Source organism: Dasypus novemcinctus, chromosome 2, assembly GCF_030445035.2.
Source record: "Dasypus novemcinctus isolate mDasNov1 chromosome 2, mDasNov1.1.hap2, whole genome shotgun sequence".
Taxonomy (NCBI): domain Eukaryota; kingdom Metazoa; phylum Chordata; class Mammalia; order Cingulata; family Dasypodidae; genus Dasypus; species Dasypus novemcinctus.
Genome location: NC_080674.1, coordinates 163,731,808 through 163,757,316, shown reverse-complemented (window position 1 = coordinate 163,757,316; position 25,509 = coordinate 163,731,808). Strand labels below are relative to the sequence as shown.

Below are 25,509 nucleotides of genomic sequence, written 5' to 3'. Positions count from 1 at the left end.
CAGACAACTGGGGAGAGGGGAAGGGGAGAGAAATAAAAAATAAACCTTTAAAAAAAATTATAGAAGACATAAACAAATGGAAGAACAGTCTGTGTTCATGAGTTGGAAGACTAAACATTGTGAGGATGTCATTTCTACCCAGTTTGATTTATAGATTCAATGTAATGCCAATCAAAATTCCAACAGCCTACTTTACAGAAATAGAAAAGTCAATTACCAAATTTTTTTGGAAGGGGAAAGGGTCCTCAATAGCCAAAAGCATACTAAAAAAGAAGAGCAAAGCCAGAGGACTCAACGCTTCCTGATCTTGAAGTGCATGTATTATAAAGCTATAGTGGTCAAAACAACATGGCATTTGGCCTAAACATAGACACATTGATCAATGGAATCGAACTGAGAGTTCAGAAATAGACCCCACCTCTATGGTCAACTGATTTTTTTTTATAAGCCTTCCAGGTTCACTTGTCTGGGACAGAACAATCTCTTCAACAAATGGTGCTGGGAGAACTGGCTATCCAGAACCAAAAGAATGTAAGAGAAACCCTATCTTACACCCGATAAAAAAATCAACTCAAAATGAATCAGAGACCTAAACATAAAAGCCAAGGCCATAAAATTCCTAGAAGATAATGTAGGGAAATATCTGTAAGACCTAGTAGTAGATGAGGGTCTCTTAAAACTTATACCCAAAGCACGAGAAACAAAAGAAAAAATAGATAAATGAGACCTCCTCAAAATTAAACACTTTTGCACCTCAATCAAAGGACTTTGTAAAGAGGGTAAAAAGGCAGCCTTGTCAATGGGAGAAAATATTTGGAAATCACACATCTAGCAAGGGTCTAATAGCCATGATATATAAAGAGTTCCTACAACTCAACAATAAAAAGACAAATGACCTGATTTTAAAAATGGGCAAAAGACCTGAATTAAAGCAGAAATAACAAATGGTGAAAAAACATGTGGAAAAAATGTTCATTGCTGCCTATTAGGGACATGCAAATCAAAGCCACAATGAGATATCATTTCACACCTACTAGAATAGCTACTGTTAACAAAACAGAAAACTGTTAAGTGTTGGAAAGGATGTGGAAAGAAAGTAATGCTTATTCACTGTTGGTGGGAATGTATAATGGTACAACCACTGTGGAAATCTGTTTGGCAGTTCCTAAGGAAGTTAGATATATATTTACCATGCAACCCACCAATACCTCTACTACATATATACCCAGAAGAACTGAGAGCGGTGACATCTGCAAACTGATGTTCATAGTGGCCTTGCTTACAGTTGCCAAAAGACAGAAACAATCCAAGTGTTCGTCAACTGATGAATGGATAAACAACCTGTGGAATATACACACAATGGAATATTATTCAGCTATAAGAATAAATGAAGCCGTGAAGCATATGACAACATGGATGAACCCGGAGGACATTATGTGAAGCAATCCAGGCACAAAGGGACAATTATTGCATCATTTCACTATTATGACCTAAATATAATGAAACTTATGGAGCTAATAGCTAGAATATAAGTCATTAGAGAAAAGAATTTGGTTAGAGAAAGGGAAGCTGAGGTTTACTCTGTGCAGAATTGGTAAAAAAAATAGTTTGTAAACATTTGGAAATGAATAGAAATGGTGAAAGCACATTATAGGATTTGTATTTAGTAGTTCTAACATATGAGTATGTAAGTGGTTTGTTTTTCTTTTTTTTTGAGAAATGAAAATGCCTTAATATTGATTGAATTGATGAATGTACAATTTGGTTATTATATCAAATACCATTGATTGTACATGTTAGGTAAATTACATGGTTTATGAACAACAACAACAAAATAATAGGGTGTGTTTGGGGAAAAATATAAAAAATATAAGATACAGACTATAGTTCGTAGTAATATTTTGATGGTGTTCTTTCATAATTTGTTACAAATATTTCACAACAATGCAAGGTATTTGTGGTGGGATAATGTATAGGATCCCTGTATGATGTTATGCATGTTTGTTTTGTAAATTCACACTTTTACTATACACTTATTATGTATGTTCATGTATGAGTGATATACTTCAATAAGTTGCTTTTAAAATGAAAAAAAAAAGTGAATAGAAAAATTCCCTTAGTGTCCATTAAGATATATAGTTCCAGTTACCAAGTGGTAGATTAAATCAGTGATTCTCAAAATGTAGTCTACAGATCCCTGTGCCCTCAAGACCCTTTCATGGAGTCAGAGAGGTCAAAATTCTTTTCAGAATAATACCAAGATGTTTTTTGCAAAAACTAGGAAAAGACTGCTGTCCTTTCCAACTACCTTTTTTTTTGTGAGGCTGAATTTTCTTCATATACATAAAATAATGCATCACAATAGATTGAATGCAAAAGCAGAAAATCTTGTTGTCTTCTATTAAACTGGACATTAAAGAGATTTGTAAAAAACAGGGACACTCGTTTCACTAATTTTTTTTTTGTTTTAGAAAACAGCTCTTTTTCTTAAAAATATATTAAATATATTAACAAGTAATGGGGTTACTCTTATTTTTCAATGAGTTAAATACTTCAGACATTTTAGTTTTAATTTTTAGTACAATAAACCTTAAAAAAATATAACTTACATAAATAAAGCTATTTGGGATTTTCAAAAAGTTTTAAGAGCGTGAAAGGGTACTGAGACCTAAAAGTTTATGAACTGCTAGATGAAATTATCCTGAATTATTATGACCTTAAAATGTCTCCAATTGCTTTTTAGTGTTGTGCTTCTTTATCTCCTTTTGTGCATTTATCTTTTACTTCTCTTATTGTCTGTGAGCTTGCTTCTGATATTCTCTGAACTTGATTTGGTTTTCTTTTCTAATTTGCCGACTATGGGAAACCAGATAATTAGTTTTATTGAGTTGTATATTAAGAGCAAAGAGCTCTTAGTAAGGATGTTAGGATCTCTCCTGCCAGAGAAGGATTTAAAGTTTATAGATTCTGCAGAGACTTGTTCATATTTGTATTCCATACTGTGTTCTAAGAAGGCAAACTGACAGGATATATAACATTGCACTAAATGAAATCTTATTGTATGTAAAGATATTGATCACCATTAGAAAATAGTTCTTAAATATAAGTTTTTAAAGCTGTCCTGAGATAATAAGCAGGTGGTATAGCATGGATTTTGGAGTTAGAATTGTGTTCAAAATCAAGCTCAGCAATTTAATAGTCACATGACCTCAGGAAGTTACTGAGTTTCTGTTTCCTTATCTGTAAGAAGAGGGTAATATGTCTCTCAAATTGTTATAAGGAGTAAATGATATATTATTTAATGTATGACATATAGTAAGCACTAAACAAAGGTGGCTATTATTATTTTAATAGGAAAGCATAAGTAAATAGATAAAGACTTTAATTTTGAATATCTTGCTTAAAAGGAAATCCATACATTAATTTTGATTTGCTTATGTTGCTGTATTTTTCCTAACCAAGCATTCCTCAGTTATTTATAAGCTTTATTTATTTGTGCTTGGTGCCATTAACAGTATTTAATTTAGCCAGCATCTGACTATGTATAAGTAATCAGAAATCCCAGTCTTTAAATATCCTGGGTTTTCTGAAGAAATGGATTTGTGTCTCGTTTTTTTTTCTCCCCTACCTGTTAGAGATCAGGACTCCAAAAAGATAGCACGTAGTATACCTGTGTAACTCTCCCAGTGATTTCTGTTGAGAATGTAACAATGACCTTGGGTATTTAATTATGTACAAATAAAGCTGTTAAAAAAAGTGAAGGTAGCAGAGGGGAGAGAACCTGGTTCTGGTGATGGTCGCCTTCATTTTCATCAACATACTTAGCCCTTGCCTCTCTGTCTTATGCACCTGGTCCCTTGGCCTCCACAGGCCATGTCTTGCTTGGAAAGATTCCAGCCTTTCTGCAGAGCCCCTCTGTGGCAGTTTGGTATTACTTATGAATTCCAAAAAGAGGTTATATTTGTAAACTAATCTATTCCTCTAGGTGTGCTGCCCTTTGATTGTGTTAGGTACAGCTGAGAGGCCTTTGATTAAATTATGTTAAGATTAGGGCTTTGTTTGATTTGACCATGTCATTAGGAGACTCAGTTTGAGCCCCTCCCCCCTTGACAGGCTATATAAATGGATGCTCAAACGATAACACGGAAGCAGATGGTAGGATATGATTAGGAGTTGTTTAGATGAGATGTAGGTCAGAGTTGCATCAGTTAGATTAGCTTTTCCCAAACCATATTATACCTGTGATCATGAAACTATTTAATTTTCTGCCTCAATTGCTAAGAGGGAGGGACAAAAGGATAGCAGAGGGAGAAAGAGGAGCCAAGGTACAATTATTTCTTTCTGGGGGTTTTGGGGAGGAAGCAGGTATGAAGCAGTAATAATTTGTACTGTTAAGCCATGGACTAGCGATTGAGAAATAGTCATATAGATGGTAGTGAGTGCTAAAAAATTTCTGTGTACAAGAGTTTTCTTCTGCATTCTGGGGTACAGAGGAGCCTTGGTCTAGGTCTCAAAAGGATGATTGGATAGCATTTAAATGAGCAGAAAGGGAAAGAGAGCATGTGTCGATTGGTTTTTGGTGCTAACTCATCCATTTGCTTACATGTTTCCTAAGTATAGATGTTTGGTATTCCCTGTCATCTCTCACCACGCTTACTCTAACAGCTTCCTTACCATCCCCTTTTCATCTTCTTTACTTTTATCTGCCATTATATCTTACCTGTATACTAGATTATTGCCTCAGCCTTCCTGCCTCCTGTTTTTATGCCTTTTGATCCATTCCTTTTCTGGCAGCCAAAGTGATCTTGTAAAAATCAAATCTGAGTATATCAGTCTCTGCTTAAAGTCAACCATTGGCCCCCCATTTTCTCAGTATAAAGTTTGAATTCCTCACTGTGGTTTATAAGACCCTTCATTATCTGAGACCTACCTACCTTTGCAGCCTGACTCCACCTCCTTCTTCCTCTTGTACTAGACACTCCCACTGTATTAAACTTCTTAACATATTCTTTTACATCTGGATCTTGGCACTTGTTTCCTCTGCATGACACTTTCTTCCTATTTTGCTGACTAGCCTATACTCATCTTTTAGATCCTGGCTTCTATTCCATTTACCTGGAAACATGTACATAGTACCTTTTTGGTCCTCTGCTTTTAGCAGTTTTCCATTCATGCTCTGGGATGTAATGCAGAGAACCTTGGACTTGGACAGTGGTGAGAAGGCCAAGGTTTGACTCTTAGTCTTTGCTATGAGATCTCAGGGAAATCACCTAACCTTCTTAAGCCCTAGTTTCTTCATCTTTAGAATGAGGTAATACCACTTTTATTACAGGACTTTTGAAAGAATTCCTTGATATAATGTACTTAAAAGGATTTTGTAAGCACTAATGTACCATGCTCATGTAAATTGCTCCTGCTGCCATTTTTAATCACTACTGCTACCACCACTCCCCTCCTTCTCTTCCTCCTTTCTATGGTATTTTACATGGAACTTGGTTTTTCAGGGGATGAAGACTTTACCAAAGAGATAACAGAGCTGTTTTCCCAGCTGAACATCTCCTCCAAACCAGAGAAACTGACCAGGGTAAGTTATTACCTCTTGGTGATTTTCATTAATTCAGTAATATGGATTTATTGGCATAAAGCATAAGATTGTAAATTCCTGGCCAATATCATGAGTATATTCTGAATTCCCCACCTTCTGCTTGCCTCCTGCTCCTCCAGGTTAGCATACTGATCTCACATTTGCCCCCCAACTTGTCTCCCATTCTCACCTGTTTTCACTGGGAATTGTTTGCTTGTCTGAAAGCTTAATTTAGGCCACATTTTTGGTTAGTTAAAGTTGGCGCTGCTGCATGACACCAAAGGGTAAGCTTCTCTTGAGGTCTCATGGTCCTCAGGGCACTGAGCAATTCAGAGATGATGGGATGTGGCCCTTGGCTTTAAGGAGCTAGAGGTTGCCATTTCCCAGAGCCCAGTGATCTAGATAATGACAATTTAGCATATGGAAATAAGAGAGTCCCATGGCCCCAGCCTTAACCTTTGGCGATAATTCCTGAGCTGTCTTCACATATCTGGAACATGGTGGGACTTTAGTCAAAGCTCAGAGTGGGCAGGAAGGGCCTTTTTCCAGAGTAGTACCCAATAGCATATATGCCAGCTCCAGCATGTGGGATACTATTCCCTGGGACATGGGCTGCTTGAGATCTCTCCATCTTCCTTCACCCCCATTCCCCAGTGTAATGGAAATGATGCTTGGTTTCACTCTCCCATGCCCAGTGAAAATGCGCCATTCTCCAAGAAAGCTTTTCAGATCACCTCCCTGGCAGCTCATCTCCCTCACCTGAACCATAGCATTTTACCACAGCACTTCCTTTTTATTTTTTTAATTTTGAAAAGATTTCAAATTTAAAGAAATGTTTGAAAAAATAGTCAAAACAACATCCAGGTACCTTTCATGCAGAGTCATCTATCGTTAATATTATACCTCATTTGTGTAATCACTTGTGCTTGCGTATGTTCTTTTCCTCTCTTTTTTCTCTCTGTAAGAAAAAAAAAATATATATATATGTATACATACACATATGATTGTTTTTGGAACTATTGGAGAGTAAATTGCAAACAAGATAGCCCTTTATCCCTAAATACTCCAATATGAATCTCATAAGAATATCAGTATTTCCTTACATAGCTATAGTATAGTTATCAACTTCAGTAAATTTAGCATTGGTACCATCCTTTTACTTAATCTGTTGCCCATATTCCACTTTTGTCAGTTGACCCAATAAGCTTTAAAGGTATTTTTTAAAAAGATTTATTTATTTACTTATTTCTCTTCCCCTACTCCTCGTTGTTTGTGCTCACTGTCTGCTCTCTGTGTCATTTGATGTGCGCTCGTCTTCTTTTCTTTTTTTAGGAGGCACTAGGAACCAAACCTGGTATCTCCCATGTGGGAGGGAGGCGCCTAATGGGGAGCCACCTCTGCTCTCATTATGTTTCTCTGTTGTGTCATCTTGTTGCATCATCTTTTTGCGTCTTCTTGCCACTCTAGCCCATCGTGTCAGCTTGCTGTCTTGCTTGTCTTCTTTAAGAGGCACTGAGAACCGAATCTGGGACCTCCCATGTGATAGGCGGGTACCCAACTGCTTGAGCCACATCTGCTTCCCTTTATAATCTTTATATCAACTTTTTTCTTTTAGCACCAGAGCCAGTACATGAACATGAATTGTATTTCATTGTCAGGTACTTCCTCTTTGTCTTTTATGACATTGATCCATTTTTGAAAATACAGTGCCCCCCCTTTGTAAAAATAGAACATTTCTCATTTTGAGTGTTTCTGATGTTTTCTCAAGATTAGAGTCAGCTATGCATTCCTGACCAGGATACTCTATAAGTGATGTGGTGTCCTGTCTTCTGCTGCTCACTGGTGATGTGTCATTTAATTTCTCACTATATAGTTACTTTTTTTCCTGTGCTACTGATAAGCATTCTTTGGCGATATACCTTCAGACCATACATATGCCTACTCCTCATAATTTCTCTCTTGAGATTTAGCATCTATTGATACTTGCTGAACCACTTCACTGTGATGGTGCAAATTATTTTTTCAACCCCAGCACTCTATCCGTATATACATTTAGCTTTCAGCATTATGTTGTAGTCAGGAGATCTCTTTTCTCCCCCATTTCTTTCTTTTCTATTTTTGTTAAGGCCTCATGGATTTCTATTTTTCCCCAATGGTTTATAATTCATCATAGTCCTTAATTATTTTGGTCTTCAAATTGTTCTTCTAGCTAGCTCTTATTTCCTTGTGACATGCCCAAGTACTTTTTTCTAACTTTTTCCTATTTTCTGGCAAAACTAGATATTCAAGATATTCCAGATAATCTTGTACCTTTCCTGCCCTAGCTCTAAAATCAGCCATTTCTTTGAGGAACCCTATGTCCTATTTGGTATTACAGACCAGGGCCTGGGTGCTAAGTGTGTTCATTGTTACTGAAGGGTCTTTGCTTCTAGATCAGCAGAGCTAGAAAATGGATTCAGGTATACACATACACGTGCACACACATGTATATGTGTACATCTACATACATATACAAGTATGTGTGCACAAAAGTATACACATATATAAATGTGCACACACACACATATACACAGTTAGAAAACACAAGTATACAAATACCTCCAATTTCAGTCAGTTCTCACAGGGTTCTACCTTGCCTTTCCACATTTCTCATTTGTATCTTCCTTCTTCCACAGTAAGAACCCTGTCTCCTAACAACATGAGTATATTTCCTTTTTTGCTCAAATATTATAATACATCTCGTATAATTTCATTGCTTTGCCCCTACTGCCATAAAACCAACTTACTAAAAAGAATTTGATTTTTTGCTCTGCCCCCCTTGCCATGTTAATTTAATTTATATTTCCAAAAGACAATACTGTAAAAAAAATTTAAGAAGTATCATCCCCTCCCAGTTCCCATCCACTCCATATTCGCCTCTTCTTTTAGGTATCTAACTTCATTGTTTCCTGATTTATCCTTCCTGTGTTTCTTTCTATAAAGATAAGTAGCTATATTTTCTTATTTTCTTCTTATATACAAGTTAACATATTACATATATGTTTTATATATGTATAAAACTTGTTATATACACTTAACCTTGTTTATATGTCTTTTCATTAATGTATTATATTTTATTTTTTTATTTTTATTTAAATGTGTGTATCTTACCTGCCATCCTAAACCTTAAGTTTCTTGAAGAAGGTTCTCTGCCTGATCGGGCCTTTAAATACCAACCCTACTACCTCTTACTTTCTGTTTCTGTGTGACCTTGAACAAGTTGCTTAACCTCTCTGTTGCTTAACTTCGGTTTCTTCTCTCTCTGAGCTGGAGATAACAAAAATGCCTTGCATATAATCAGTGTTCATTGTTGATGGCCCTACAGAAACTAGCCCAATGCCCTATATATTTAGGTCTTCAGTAAATATATATATGTTCAATTAACCTTTATTATGCTAGATACTTTTATAGGTGCTAGGGAAAAACAATAATGAGAAAGATGTAGGTTCTGTGCTCAAGGAGATCATGTTAATAAATAAACTATTTTTAAAAGGCGACTAACTTTACGTGGTAGTTCCTCTGAAAGCAATCTTCAGATTGCTTAAATTTGGGACATTAAGCCTTAACATGTAGAATCATTAAGGACCAGAGCCTGATTGTCCTCATGGATTTATATGGGAGGCTGAATCATGTAGGGGAAAGAGCACCAAAGCAGGAGTCTGGGGACATGGTTCTGATTCTTACTATGACATGCACGTGTGGTCTGACCTTGGATAACTCCTATTCTATTGCCAGACCTCCATATTCCACCAGAGGGAGTTGCAGGCTGAATCATCTGGGGGGGAGAAATGAAGTGAGGAGTTGTGGAGTTGATATGAACAATTTTAGAAAGAGATGATAAATTGCCTTGAGTTGGCACAGTTGTTCATGGTGATTTCATTTAGTGTGTTTATTACAAGAGAGGTCACTTTGGGTATGCATTATACCTATTAAAATGTCTCAAGTATTTTAAGTTTACAGTATTAGTTTATTTTTTCTTTTATGTGGCCTTATCTTTCTCCATCTTTCTTTTCTTTTTTAAAATCTCAGATAATCTGATTTCTTTTCTTTTTTTAAAATCTCAGGTAATCTTGTTTTTTTTCCCTCTCATTATTCTGTCTTCAAAGGAGTGCAAAAAGTTTTAAATAGTGTTTGAATATTGTCAACTGTTTTGATTCTTTCCAGCCTCATCTCTCATTGTCCTCTTCTATAAATCTCACCACTTCAATGTCACCTTTCATGCTCCCCTACCCTTTGTATTCTTCCCATACTGACTTTAGCTTTTTTCCTTAGATACACCAAGCTGATTTCCCTCTGCTTACAACTTTATTTCCTAAATATTTGTGTGTTTAACTCCTTTTTTTTTTGATGTTCCAGGGGCCTGGGATTGAACCTGGGACCTCATATGTGGGAAGCTGGTGCTCAGCCACTGAGCCACATCAGCTCCTCTGAGTTGGTTTTTTCATTTGTTTTGCTTGTTGTTGTTTTTGTTTTTTTAGGAGGCCCCGGAAACTGAACCTGGGACCTCCCATGTGGGAGGCAGGAGCTTAACTGCTTGAGCCACATCCACTCCCTCTAACTCTTTTTTTTTAATAATTCATTTATTTTGAAAACAGCTTTAATTTATGCAAATGTTACACACGAAATATACATATAAGGGAGTCCCATATGCCCCACTGTTTCCCACATTAACAACATCCCTCATTACTGTGGTACATTTGTTACAATTGTACCACAATTGATGAACACATATTGAAGCTTTGCCACTAATCAAGGACTCCAGTTTACATTACAGCTTACACTTTGTCCTGTATAATTTTGTAAGTTTTGACAAGGTATACAGTGAGCTATATCTGTCACTGCAGTGTCATGCAGGATGAATCTAGTGTCCTGAAAATGCCCCATATTCCACCTATTCTTCCCTCTCACTCCCCTCAGAACCTCTGGTGGCCACTGCCTTTACACCAATGATAAAGAGTTCTTAATACGACTATTACCAGGTAGGTGGTGCTGGTACGTTAGGCAAATGTAAAAGAAGTCGTGCACTACATGTCCAATATTTGTTCTTCTGTTGTCTACATCCAGTGAGGGTAGATTTTTTTACTGCTTGTAAAGGGCAAAAGGATTGCATTCTGAAAGGAAGTTCCTGTGTTGCCAGGGCAATGGGCAGGGCTCGAGAGCGCTGATACCCCAACCCACCCAATTCCACTGGGTCACTGACTTCTAACTCCTTTTTATCCTTCAGATTTCAGCTCAAATATCTCTCCTCTGAAATATTCAAACTAAACCTGCCCTCTGCTCACCCAGGCCACACTCTTCATCATTCCATTTCATTTCCTTTGCGTATTTATTTATTTGTTCACTTGTTAATTGTCTTTCCTCAGAGCAGGGGCCTAGTTTGTGTTATTCACCACTATATCCCCAGCACCTAGCACAGTGTGGAGTAATTATTTGCAATAAATAAATGAATGAATTAACAAATGCCTGCCAGATATCTCAGTTTCCTTAGCATATCTTGTATTTTCCTGCTTCTGAACTTTTATATAGTTCATCATTCTATTTGTTTGATTTTTTGGAATTTGAGAGGTTAATGCTTAAGTAGCAGGAAGGTTAAAGATGAGAACTAGGGTTCTTGTGCTATAATATATATTAGGGGAAAAAACATGAAGTGAATATCTGGGAACATAGGTTCTGCTCTGGCTCATTCATGTTCTAGTCTTGAGTGTAGCCCTATCTGTTGATCCTTAAAGTCCCAACTCCAATGCCATATCTGTAATAATAAAAACTGTGATCTCAGTGGAATGTCTCTCAAGATCTTGTCTGGACTCCTATTGCTTGGTTACAGCTTTGAATATATTATCTTATATAAAATTACTTTTGCAGTAAGCATTTCCTGAGAACCCAGGTCTTTCTTAGTTGCAAATGGCAGAGACTCCAGTCAGACTAGGTTAAGAAAAAAGGGGAATCCATGAGCTCAAGAAATGAGAAAATTTAAGGGCATGACTAGCTTCAGATATGGCTCTACCCAAGAGCCTGCCACTCTCCATCTCTAGGCTCTGCTTTCTTCTGCTTCATTCTTAGGGAAGCTTTTCTACCTGGTGGTTAGATGACCACCAGAGCTTCAGGGGACTTTTCTAGCCAAGTAGTTTCAATAGAAAGAGGCTTCCCTTTCCTAGTAATTTTACTAGACATCCTGGGGCTGATACCCATTGACTTGGATTGGGTCAATTTCCCATCAATGAACCAATCACTGTGTAGACAAAGGGATAAAATAGTGTTAGTAGCTAAACGTGAGTCATTTGCCAATTCTTGGAGCCAGAGGATTGAGGCAGCCCCACCCAAACCACATGAATTGAGAAAAATCTAGAATCTGCCACCAAAAGAAAAGAGATATGGAGACTGGCCAGGTAAAAACAGTAGATGTTCTCTTCAGTGTGCTCTGTAATATGCGATAAGATGAATCGATTTGTTGATGGACAATAATCTTTTTCTCTTTTAGGCAAGAAATACTACCTGTGACTGGATCAGGACATCTTTAACCAAGCCATTAGGAAAGGAAGGAGGAGAAAAACAGTTAGAAGGAGAAAGTACTGAACAAGTTAATAAAAATTCAATAGAGGTAACCAAAGCAGCTAAGCCTTTATTATTATTTTTTAATAGATTTGAGACATGGGTATAGCAATCAGGGACTATTCTCCTTATATATGGTTGCACTGCTATGCACAGTTTCAGCCAGTGATCTGCAATTGCAACATCTTAGTTTCAGGCTATAGGCTGAAAGTAGGAGTGAAGGAAAAGATACAGAGAGTACATATGTGTTTGTCATGAGGAAGTTTCCTAGAAGCTGCCACAAGGCACTCTGTCTAAATCTTTTTGGCCAAAACTTAGGCATATGGCCATACCTTACTTCAGAGGAGGCTTTCTTTTTTGGAGCTATGAGCCCAGCTGTTACTGCCATGGAGGCAGAGGAGAATGTTTATTGAGGGCAACTATTAGTTTCTGCTACTTTTAAGAAATTGAATCTTCAGTATTTTCAGTGTGTGAGAAGGAAGGTGGTATCATTTCCTAGATGATAAAAAACACAATGTTTTGTTTTGCTTTGCTTTGTTTTGTTTTTCCTTCCAGGATATCCATGCATTTGCAATCCGGAGCCTAGCAGAACTGACTGCCTGCTCAATTGAACTGTTCCATAAAACGGCAGCATTGGTTTTGCATGGCGGGAAGCAGGAAGTGACAGCCAAAGAAAGGAGCAGAACCCTTTCCCAGTAAGTAATGAGTATCCCTCTAAATGATGCAAATTGCTGAAAGAGTTTTCTCAGTTGATTTCCAGAGTTTTATAAACTTCCCTCTCAACAACATGCTGTTCACATCGAACCTGTTCACATATTAACAGTTTGTTCATTTTGGCTTTTAGTTAATAAGTAGCCAAGGGTGGTGTTTCTCTTCATTGAGTCATGATAAATCTACATGGATATATCTGCCCTTTTCTATTAACCAACTCATGCTCTGAAAATTAGCTCTTCTCACTTTATTAGTTATTAGGAATGGATTTTGGCATAAGTAAAAAAGAGAAAACAGTTTTAAGAATCTCAATTGTTAATAATTATTAGTTATTAAGTGCCAGTTATATGCCAAGCAACATGCTAAGGGATTTACATATACAATTTCTAATGTTATACCTAAAGGTAGGTGATTAGTCTAGTTTTAAAAATGAGGAAACAGATGCAGAGAAGTTAAGTAATCTGCCCATGTTATGTAGATCAGGATATAAAACCCAGTTTAGCTGAGTCTCAGACCCATTTCTTTTCCTGATCGATTGGCTGATTTTTAACAAAAATATTCAAAAATAGTAGACTGTTTTTAAAATAGTCCCAGGAGTTCCTGAATAAGTCTTCTGATTAAATAGAGTTTTCATTGAAAAAAACATGTGTGAGAGTATCTAGTATATTAGGATTGGAAGGGTGCCTTGATATTATCCAGACTTCCTCTTCATCTGCAGCTAAGTTGTCTCCTCTACAACATACCACTAGGGAGAACTGTTTTTATCTAGCACATCCTTAAGGATGAGGGACTTACAATCCCAAAGCAGCTTGTCCTCTGGAAAAAATGGCTCTTCCTATTGTTTCGAATGCTCTTCCAGGCTTGGCTTGCTTCATCATTGAATTCATATTTTAACTCAAATGCCACCTTCTTGGAGAAGCCTGCTCTCATCGCTAAATCTAAAATAGTATATCCCACCATTCTTTAATTCTTTACTCTGCCTTTTTTTTCACTTAATAATTTTTTAAATTGTTTTCTTTGAGGATACATAGATCACGAAAAATGTTACATTAAAAAATATAAAAGGTTCCCACATACCCCACCCCCCACTCCTCCCACATCAACAACCTCTTTCATCACTGTGGCACATTCATTGGATTTGATGAATACATTTTGGAGCACTGCTGCACCACATGGATTATAGTTTACATTGTAGTTTACACTCTCCCCCAGTCCATTCAGTGGGTTATGGCAGGATATATAATGTCCAGCATCTGTCCTTGCAATATTATTGAGGACAGCTCCAAATCCTGAAAATGCCCCATATCACATCTCTTCTTCCCTCTCCCTGCCCTCAGCAACTACTGTGGCCACTTTCTCCAGATCAATACTACAGTTTCTTCCATTACTAGTCACAATAGTTGTGTAATAGAATAAAAGTAAGTCCACTCTAATCCATGTTTTATTCCTCCATCCTGTGGACCTTGGGATGGTGATGTCCACTCTACCTCTATATCAAGAGGGGGCTTAGACCCACATGGTTGATGGATGCGAGTCTCCTGCTTAGAGTTGTTACTCTGCCTTCTTTTAACACCACCTAGTTTGTTTATGTATGTATATGTATATGTTTATAGATTGGTATGTATAATAATATATATTTAATTTTATTTGTTCATATAGAGTTTTCCACTTAATTAGCAAGTAAGTTAGAATCCATGAAAACTTAAATTTGCTTGTTCAGTGATACATTCGTAGTGCCTGATACATAGACTTTCTGTAAATATTTGTTCAGTGAATGAATGAGTACATATTTATTTTAAATATATTTCTAAATGATTTTTAAGCTTTTAAATGCTGCATTGTTTCCTTAAAATGCATTTCAGTTATTTCCTTTGATTTAACTTGATAGTATAGTGCTTTGTAAAGGATTTGGGGGAAAAATATTTTCCTAGGGACTGAACGTTCTCTTCCTTGTAGCATGAATGCCTGCTCAAATGGGTCCCACATATATTAGGTAGCTGAATTGGGCATATATACTCCCTTTCTTCTAAAAGTTGTTAAATAAAGCTAAGTTAAAAAAAGGAAAATAAAAAGAATGAACCCACTTGACTTTTCTCTCTTCTTTCTTAGGATGACAGTTGTGCTGTGTAAAGAATTGTCCTCTCTATCTAAAGAGTTCACCACTTGCCTATCAACTGCTGGGGTAGGGATTCATACCACTTATTGGGTCTGGTATTTTTTTTAAAACAAGTTAATTGAGATATAGTTTACATTAGTATAAAATTCACCTGTTTATAGTGTACAATTAGTGGGTTTTTAGTATATTTACAGAGTTGTGCTGCATTTTCATTCTCTCTCAGAAAAATCTCATACCATGATGAGTCACGCTCCAGTTACCCCCTTCCTTTCCCACTCTTCCCCCAGCCTAAATAACACTAATCTGCTTTCTGTCTATAGATTTGACTGTTCTAGATAGTTCATATAAGTGAGATCATATACTGTGTGGTATTTGTTCTGTCTTCTTTCACAGAACTTTTTAAAGGTTTATCCATGTAGCATTAATGCTTTTTCTTACCAAATAATATCTCATTGTATGGATGTACCACCTTTTATTTATCTGTTCATCTCTTTTATCACTTGGCTTTTAGTGTTGTATCTAAGAAATCATCACCTAACTAAAGATTATGAAGATTTACTCCAGTGTTTTCTTCTAAGAGTTTTATAGTTTTAGTTCTTACATTTATGCCCATGATCATTTTTTTAAAATATACTTTATTTTTTAAAGAAACTTAAGATTACATAAATGTTATGTAAAAAAATATAGGGGATACCCATATGCCCCACTCCCTAGCCCTCCCACATTTTCCCACATTAACAACATCTTTCATTAGTGTGGTACATTTGTTACAATTGATGAGCACATTTGGAACATTGCCACTAAGCGTGGATTAAGCATTCACATTGTAGTTTACCCTCTTTCCTGCACATTTTTGTAAGTTATTACAAGATGTATAATGGCTTGTATCTGTCATTGCAGTGTCATTGAGGACAATGCCCAAGTCCTGAAAATACCCCCAAATTACACTTATTTTTCCCTCTCCCTCCCCTTAGAATCTTCAGTGACCACTGCATCCACATCAGTAATAAAAGTTCTTCCACTGCTTGAACCACAATAAGTCTATAGTAGAATAACAGTAAGTCTATTCCAGTTCATCATTCATTCCCCAGTCCTGAGGATTCTGGGATGATGATGTCCACTCTGCCTCTAAGTGAGAGGGGGCTTGGATCCCATGGGCCAGATGGGTGGGACTTTCTTCCTTGCAGTTGCAGACTCTCTCTGTTCCTTGAGATGGTTGTTGTCAAACATCATCTCCTTGTTTGTTGTCCTGGGTGAGTTCAATGAACTGGAGAGTAAGTGTTGCAAATCTGTTGAGATTCAGGGCCCAATTGGTACATGGACAGCCCAGAGATTTAAGTCTCTTGGACATACACCGATCAGCTGTAGTACTAACTATAGGTCCAACTAGATGGGGCAGAAGAGCCATGTGTTGGGAAATCACAACTGAGTCCAACTCTGTCACACTGGGGAGCATAAATTCCAAAGTAGGGCCCACTGGCAGGGCATCAAACTCCTGAGCTGTCTTCCCTGACCTTAGGGTCTGGATGTCTCCAGAGCTCTCAGGAGTAGGCTATATGAGGCAGTATTTACTTTGGCAGACAGTGAGTTTCTGCTGAGACGTACATAAGTGTAACCTCTGGAATAAACTCCTGACTCACTTTGAAGTCTCTTAACCATGTAAACTCATTTGGTTTTTACCCTTTCCCCCTTTTGGTCAAATGTCTTTTTCCAGTTCCATTGCTAGTTGGTGCTTGGTAGTAATCCCTCATTGCCAGGGAGGCTCATCCCTGGGAGTCATGTCCCATGCTGGGGGGAAGGTAATGCATTTATATGCTTAGAGAGAGGCCACATTTGAACAACAAGGAGGCTCTCAGGAGGTAACTCTTAGGTACCCTATAATACTAGGCTGTTTCACTTTCAAAAGTAAAGATTCATAAGTACAGTCATCACTTTTAAGGGACCATCAGTGGTTCATCCTCCTTCACTAGTCACTGTCCCTATACTCAGGGGATTCTTGCTGTTCCATTTGAAAATGTGCCAGAGCTCCCCAGGTTGGGAATTCAATATTTTTTTGGTTATCATGTGAATCTCCACCCAGTGTGACAGTATCCCATGAACACTTGAACACATTCATATGCCTTATAGGTATGCCCCAGGTGAACCTCCTCCCATGCATCTCTCATCTCAGACACTCTGCACCAGTGATCCTCCCCTGCCACAGTTGTAACCCTTCTGTGGTTCAAAATGTCTTCAAAATTAAAGCCAACAAAAGAACTGACTATAATTAGTAGAAAAATGGTATAATAATGATAGTTTTAAAGATAACAAATAAAATACAAAATTTTTTATAGGTTTGAAATAATAAAAAATACATAAAACTAAAAAATTTTTTGACATTTTATCTTTCATCACTGTAAGTTCTTTTGCCTTATATGTACAGTGACATTTTCTTCTGTTTATTCCCCCAGTGTCTTATTTTTTTCATTTTATCTTCAGAGAAGCTTTAGGTTACAGAAAAGTTACGTACACTATATAGGTGATTTCTGTGTACCCAACATCCTCCCCCTTTTACCCTTTCCCCTATTAATAACAGTTTACATGTGGATGGTACATTTGTTACAATTGATGTACAAATATTGAAACATTACTACTAACCACAGTTAATGATTTACATTATGATTTACATTTTGGGCCATATACTTTTATAGATTTCGATGAAGTTTAATATGGTCTACATCCATCATTGCAAGATGATGTAGAACAATTCCATCCCCCCAAAATTGTCCCACATTCCATCTTTTCTGTTCCAACCTTCCCATCCCCTCAGGACCGACTGTAACCACTAAGTTTAACTCATTGAAGGACAAGATTCATAGTTAATTGCAGCAGCATCAAGGGCTTGACATACTGGCCTTTTCTCCCCAATTATGCACTGCCTATGCTCTCAAAAGACTCCTAGCAAGACTCCTTAGTATGGGAGTCCAACATCTTCCCACTCATTATGTGAATCTCCACCCACTGATACAACACACTATGACAAGATGAACAGTACACATTGCCTGCCCCTGATGTGCCCTATCCTGTATGTCCTCACATCCAGCCCCCTAAACCAGTAACCCTTTCCTGCCACATTTGCCAACATTGTAGTTTCAACCATATACCTGCAAATCCCCATAGTTCACCTGCTCCCTCCCCCAACCCTCCCCCCAGTTCCATGGACAGTCCAACCCACCCTCCCCACTCTACCACCCTCACAAACCAGGACCACCCAGCACAATAGCATCACTGCACCACTATTATGTCCATCCACTGCACAACTATATCCTTCTATGATCAATTTTTAGTAAATTTTATTATGTATTGTGTGAGGTAGGGGTTCAACTTCATTCTTTCACCTGTGGATATCCAGTTGTCCCAGCACTATTTATTAGAAAGACTTTCCCTCATTGAATTCTTTACCCTTTTGTCAAAAATCAGTTGACCATAGAACTATGAACTTATTTCTAGAATCTCATTCTATTCCATTGGTGTATATGTCTACCCTTATGCCAGTACCACACTACTGTAATACTGTAGCTTTTTAATAAATTTTGAAATCAAGAAGTATGAATCCTTCAACCTTTTTTTTTTCCACCATGTATTGTACTTTATTCTTGTCTGAAGCAGATAATTTAGAAAACATTTAATTAGACAAATATTTATTGAACATCAGTTTTGTGCTAAATGAACTTAGGATCAGCTTTCTATGTCTAATTGATTTTTTCAACTCATTTTTATTCTTTTTTTATGAAGTCTGCAGTTTGCTTTGTGCTTCCCTTTGAGACCTTTACTGGAAATATAGACCTCTTGATAAGATAAAAATCCCCCAATTTTGACTCTGGCTTTAAAGTGCAGCTCCTTATTTAGACTGAGGTGACTCTCATATTATGCAGCCAATGGGAAAGCTGCACTTAAAGCTAAAAGTTTCTATTAAAAAATGAAATTGTAGTAATTTATTGAAGGTGTACAAACTGTGGGAGATGATTGAGGAACCAGTAATCATGAATTAGCATAAAATCAAGGATATTTAAACAAGCAAATGAAATTGCTTTATAGAAAATATTTCAGTGCTGGCAATAAAATTATTCTGGGCTCTTAAATTTGTTTTAATCAAGATCATGGCCCAAACAAATTTTTCTTACTTTGACTTTAGATTATTCATGTAAAAGATAACCCTGTGATACTGTTGCTCTTTTACTTTGTATTTTCTTTAAAAGAGCTCCTGGGTTTCCTGAAGTTAATCTTCTGAAGCCAAATTTTTCCACATGTTCCATAAGATACTTTAACCCAGCAAATCAATTATAAGGTGCTAACATGAAAATATTAAATTTGGATTATTTCCATGAAATGAGACTTTTCCAGATAACACCTCTTAAAAACAATTGAGTTCCATAGCTACATAGTTTGTTTTAAAATTGTTCTCAAGTTTTCTGGCCAAAGTTTCCTTCAGCCCTGCATGAAGTTCAGATAGCACAGAAAAGTATAAAGAAGGAAACTTAAAGCACTTACAATTTCACCTTCCAGAGATGGCATTTTGCTTTCTGTCAGTCCAGATTTTTTCTATATTTATATTTATGTATGGGGAGTGTGTGTGCATCACAGTTGAGATCATACTTGACCTACTGTTTTTTTTTAACCTGCTCTCCTCACTTAACACTGTACCTTTGTTCTAGGTCAAAGAGAAGGCAGACATCCTCAACCCGTTAATCACAGCAGTATTTCTAGAGGTTAGTGGTAATTGTTTAAGTCTCTGACTCCTAAGGTGTTGTATATTAATTAACTCTTCTTAAGTCTTTAGCTTTTCTGTTTGTTTGTTTTTTACCCCCTTGATAGTTTAGCCATGTTGATACAGATATGGCCAAAATGGTATGCATTTGATGTATGCCCTTTTCATTAATTATAAAGCAAAAACTTGAAGCTGCAGGGTAGAGTGGAAAGAAAGAAGCAGTGGGTTATCATTACTTAGTACTACCCTTTGGTAGCTTACTGGACAATTCTCAGTAATGAAATACTTTCTGGAGACCAGCTGGTAAACATGGGCTGAAAATTTCAAACAGGCAAACACTGCTTTCTAAAGGACTCAGATTTATCTATTGGGAATTTGTTTAAAAACAAAACCTTTTGTTAATTTCCTTACCATGAAATCTAGCTTTATATTGTCTCAGTTAGAATGACTTAAGGAGGTGGAAGACGTAAGTCCATAGAAGAAGGAGGCATGAGAAGATACTATGATTGATTCTGTCCCTCTGTGGTACTTTCTGGATTCCGTATTTTAAGAACTCTAAATGTAATTATCTGGGAAGCGGACTTGGCCCAGTGGTTAGGACGTCTCTCTACCACATGGGAGGTGTGCAGTTCAAACACTGGGCTTTCTTGACCTTTGTGGAGCTGGCCCATGCACAGTGCTGATGCGCACAAGGAGTACTGTGCCACTCAGGGGTGTCCCCGCGTAGGGGAGCCCCATGCGCGAGGAGTACACCCTATAGGGAGAGCCGCCCAGCGCGAAAGAAAGTGCAGCCTGCTCAGGAATGGCGCTGCACACATGGAGAGCTGACACAACAAAAAGAAACACAGATTTCAGTGCCACTGACAACAACAGAAGTGGGCAAAGAAGAACACGCAGCAAATAGACACAGAGAACAGACAACCAGGGGGCAAGGGGAGAGAGATAAATAAAAATAAATAAAATAAAATTTAAAAATCTTAAAAAAAAAAAATGTAATTATCCAAACAATTTAGGCTTTTGATGATCTGTATAAAACATATTTATGCAAATCAAGGGGGAGAAATATATATTTGATAATTGGTTAGGTTTTAAATATGAATTGAAAACCTTTTTTCCTACTTGCCAGTTACCTCTTGTATTAAATGCTTTTAAAATTACCATCAAGGAATGCTTTGAACTGTACAGTTTTCCCTGAATTATCAGAAAAATTCTTTTGATCATTTGAGGTTTTGTTTTTGTTCTTGTTTTTTTAAAGCTTATGATTTAGTAAATGGCAGAGTGGTACAGTTGAAAGAGGTTTGCTTCCAAACCAGGAGTCCAGTACTGACCTGGATTGGGCATCTACCTCCTTAACTGTCTCATCTTCATGTGCAAAATAAGAGATTTAACTAGATGATCTCTGAGATCTCTTTAGGCTTGGAAATTTGGTACCAGATGTCACACTCAACTTTAAGTAGAAGTGAATACTTGCAATTGATAAATATAATAAAAAGGTTATCTCACTTCATATGGGCACCCTATTGCTATTTTGAGTTGTTTTTCTTTGTAGATATGAAACACTCTTGTCCTTGAAATTATAAATTTTTGTCTTAATATAGTGAATCTCTGTTATTATTTTTATGGAAGGTGAGAGCTTGTCAGATACAAATGAAGGCCAGGGAAACTCTGAGCATAATGATTCCATAACACTTTTCATAAATGTCTTTTGTGCCAGATAGAAATACATTTATACTATGTCATCTCTGAAAGGAGTGTTCCTTGTTTATGTCAGTAAGCAGCCATCTCATGTTTCCTGATTGCTTTGGGCTGGAAATCCTATAGGTGCAGGATTCACAGCCTACTGAAATCCATCTGAGTAACTAACTGTAAAATGCTGTGACATTCCCAACCATGGGTGTGAAGCATGGGCCAGGTGTGGGCTTGGGTGATTGGTTACTGCCTTTTGCACAGATGATGGCAAGGAGAGGGGGTTGGCACTCTTTTCTCTTAGAAGAGGCTCTAGCACAGGCTTTCCCTTTCTTACTTCCACCCCACCTCAGGAGATCCCCTCTTTTCTCCCTTCCCACCTATCCTCATGACAGCTTCCTCTGGATTACTTGGTGGTGCTACCCAAGGATCACTGCTGGGGCTACCCAGGCCAATTTTGGCTTGGATGAGAAGTTACTGATCCTGCTGTTACAGAACATGGTGGGTCTGGCCAACAAGAAGGTGGGACAGTTGCACGAAGTACTAGTTAGACAGGAACAGTTGGAACTGGCAGAGCATTGCAAAGAAGAAACTAGGATTGATAGCAAAAGCCTTTCCTTGGCACCAGAGGTGGACCAAGCCCTCTTAACGGTTTAATCAGTCAGTGAGCAATGAGCTGAATATTGGGGTAAAGACTTCCTTCTGTCTTTATACTAATGAGCTGCTTCATTTCAGGCAAATTCTGCACCTTGAGGCTTCCAAGAAGAATGTGTTATTGCCTGAATGCTTCTATTCCTTTTTTGTTCTTGGAAAAGGATTCAAGGAGTGTTGCCCTTGTTCACCTGATATTGACAAACTGGATGTTGATGCAATGACAGAGTGTTTGAGTTTTGACGAGAATAGTTCAGACTCCCAATATGGAGCCTCTCAAGTTGAAGATATGGGGAATATAATTTTAGCAATGATTTCAGAGCTTTATAATCACAGGTTTTCAGATCCAGATAGAGTAAATTACAAATTGGAAAATGGCACTTGTGGCAGGATGAAATTTATTGATAATAACACTGTAGTCAGGGCACGGGGTTTACCATGGCAGTTTTCAGATCAAGATATTGCAAGAGTCTTCAAAGGATTCATTATTGCCAAGGGAGGTGCTGCATTTTGCTGGAATGCTCAGGGTTGAAGAAACGGAATGGAGAACCTTTCTAAAGTCTAGTTAGGTTTGTAAGTGAAGAGCACAGACAACTAGCACTATAGAGGCACAAACATCACATGGGGATCAGATACATTGAGGTTTATGAAGCAACTGGTGAAGATTTTCTTAAAATTGCTGGTGGTACATCTAATGAAGTAGCCCAATTTCTTTCCAAGGAAAATCAAGTTATTATCTGCCTGCAGGGGCTGCCTTTCACAGCCATAGCAGAAGAAGTGGTGGCCTTTTTTGGACAATATTGCCCTATCACTGAGGGAAAGGAAGGCATCCTCCTTGTCACCTGCCCAGATGGTAGGCCAACAGGATGCTTTTGTCCTATTTGTTTTTGAGGAATATGCGAATGCATGGCGGATGCATAAGGACTTGTTGGGTAGAAGATACATTGAGCTTTTCAGGAGCACAGGAGCTGAAGTTCAGCAGGTGCTAAATCAATCCTCCTCTAGCTCCTCTTATTCCACTTCGAACCCCTACCATTATTCCAGTATTACCTCAGCATTTTGTGCCCCCTACAAATGTTAGAGACTGTGTATCCCTTCAGGGTCTTAATGTAGCCACAATTGAGGACATCCTGGATTTCCTGGGGAAGTTCTCCACAGATATTCAAACTCACGGGGTTCACATGCTATTGAATCACCAGGGCCAGCATCAGGAGATGCCTTTATCCAGATGAAGTCTTCAGTCAAAGCATTTATGGCTGCGCAGAAGTGTCATTAAAAAAAAACCCATGGGACAACCGGTAAAATGGTGGTGGAGTTAGGAACCCCTAGAGTCAGCTCCCACTACAGGGCAGTTAGTAAACACCCTGAGCTATCTGAAGCACTTGTTTGGGGACTGTAGGAGACCAGAAGAGCACCCTACAACATCCTTGAAGAAATGGAAGGAGGGGAATGCCCATCTGCAGAGAAGATTTGTAAGTAGAGAGGTCCGCACCACAGAGGCTGGTGCCCATGCTTCACTGTAGGTACAAGCTGCCTCAGGAGCTATTCTGCAGCTAGAATTGGAAGCTCCACTTCCCGAAAATGGGGGAGGAAGAGACAGCGAGGCACCAACTTCAGCTACTGATAGTAAATTTGGAAGGCTAAAGTATATTCCTAAGAACATCTGAAGTTTGAACCTGTCCAAGTCAGAAAGAGGCTGGTAGCCACCATCTTAACTCTACGCCTGGCATGAGGGGAAGCAGGGCAGACCGAAAATCACAGTGCAGGTAGGAATCGGCTTCTTTCCATCCAGGTCAGATTGTAGCTCTAACATAAGCCCCAGCCCCACCTCTAGCAGGGAGGAAGCTTGGGGGACCTGAGCCAGCCTCTCCGGGAAATTACAGGCCATGCTGTGGAGGTCAGTGATGATCTTACTTTGGCAGTGCAAGCCCCAGGAGCTATTCTGTGGCTGAAATTGGAAGCTGCATTTCTCAAAAACGGGAGGAAGAGACTGTTGGCCACCAATTTCAGCCACTGATTACTAAACTAGGCTGGCTAAAATATAACCCTAGGGACAGCTAGTTTGAAACTGTCCAGGTGCGAAAGAGGCTGGTAGCTGCCATTTTTACTCCACCCCCAGCATGAGGGGAAGACGGGCTAACCAAAAATCATGGTGACAGTGGGGACAATTTCTTTCACTCACATCAGCCTGCAGCCCTAGTCTAGGCTTCAGTCCCACATCTGGCAGGGAGGAGGCTGGCAGGCCCTGCACCAGCCTATCCAGGTAACTGCAGAGACTGAATAATCGGAAATCTACCAGGGCAATTGTGGTCATCTTGGACCCATACTGCATAGATTGCTGCCCACATCTGCAGCTCCATCCCTGCCCCTGGGGCAATGAGCGCAGCTTGATCCTCCAGTTCATAGCACCAATTACATCCTTGGCTCCTACTGTACAACCAGCAAGAGAGAAAGGGCAGGAAGCCCTAAACTAAAAAGAAAAACTGCACCCAGAACAAATACTCTTGTAATCCAAATGCCAAAACCCCAAACAAAAATTACAATCCACACCAAGAAACAGAAAGATATGGCCCAGTTAAAGGAACAAAATAAGCCTCCAGATGTATTTTTCTTATGCTTCTTTACATTCCCACGATGCTCTTTAATCATTGGTTAAAACTGTTTAACAACAATGCCAGGTATTGGTGGTAGGATGAGGTATGAGAATCCTGTATGATATATATGTTTTGTAAGTTCACAACTATTACTATACACTTACTGTTTATGTATGTTTATGTATGAGTGATATACTTCAATAAAAAAATATATAAAACAACAACAACAAAACCCCCATGTAGGACAGATATGTTGAAGTCTCTCAGTGTTTAGTCATGGAGATGAACTTTGTATTAAAGGGGGGCAATTTAAATAAAAATGCCTATCCCCACTGTAAGTTACCACGCTTTCTCCTCCTTCCTACACATTTCCAGTCCCTGCAGCAGTTATTCCTACTGAAACTGCTGTTTATCAGCCCTCTGCACTTTTGCATGCTATCCATCTGGCACTCAGCTCTTCATGAACTACACAGCATACTATCCTGGGCCCTCAGCTTCACCTGATAGTATTGGCTACTTCTCTACAGCTGCTGATCTTAGTGGTATCCCTCCACAACCTGGTGTGGTGGTCAGAATGCAGGGCCTGGCCTACAATACTGAATTAAGGAAATTCTTAACTTCTTCCGAGGTTCCCAGTTTGCAACCAAGGATGGACCTGTACACACAAATGACCAGGCCAGGACTCTGCCCAAAGAATGGGTTTGTATTTAAGGGCCCCAGAAATTTGACCATCCTTAGGAAAGAAGGATTTGAAAGATAAATAGTGATCATGAAACCGTCAGACAGAAGACTTCTGGCAACCTCAGGCAAAGTTTGTCTTTACTCAGGCTGC

General features: G+C 38.3%; 1 protein-coding gene and 1 pseudogene across 5 annotated transcripts in view; both read left to right on the top strand.

Moving 5' to 3' along the window:
- The window catches only part of FAM114A2 (family with sequence similarity 114 member A2), a 63,924-nt gene that overhangs the window by 34,911 nt on the left and 3,504 nt on the right, over positions 1-25,509 (top strand). For 3 of the 5 annotated variants that reach the window (XM_012521231.4, XM_012521232.4, XM_012521230.4), the window contains exons 9-13: positions 5,505-5,584; positions 12,102-12,221; positions 12,728-12,867; positions 14,993-15,065; positions 19,694-19,747. In XM_012521231.4, coding sequence (XP_012376685.1) covers positions 5,505-5,584; positions 12,102-12,221; positions 12,728-12,867; positions 14,993-15,065; positions 19,694-19,747 — 467 coding nt within the window. Of the gene's footprint in view, positions 1-5,504; positions 5,585-12,101; positions 12,222-12,727; positions 12,868-14,992; positions 15,066-19,693; positions 19,748-21,827; positions 21,931-25,509 lie in introns of those variants that run through there. The other 2 variants (XM_071210831.1, XM_071210835.1) reach the window with 2 other exon arrangements.
- LOC101438762 (epithelial splicing regulatory protein 1 pseudogene) lies at positions 21,931-25,456 on the top strand (annotated as a pseudogene).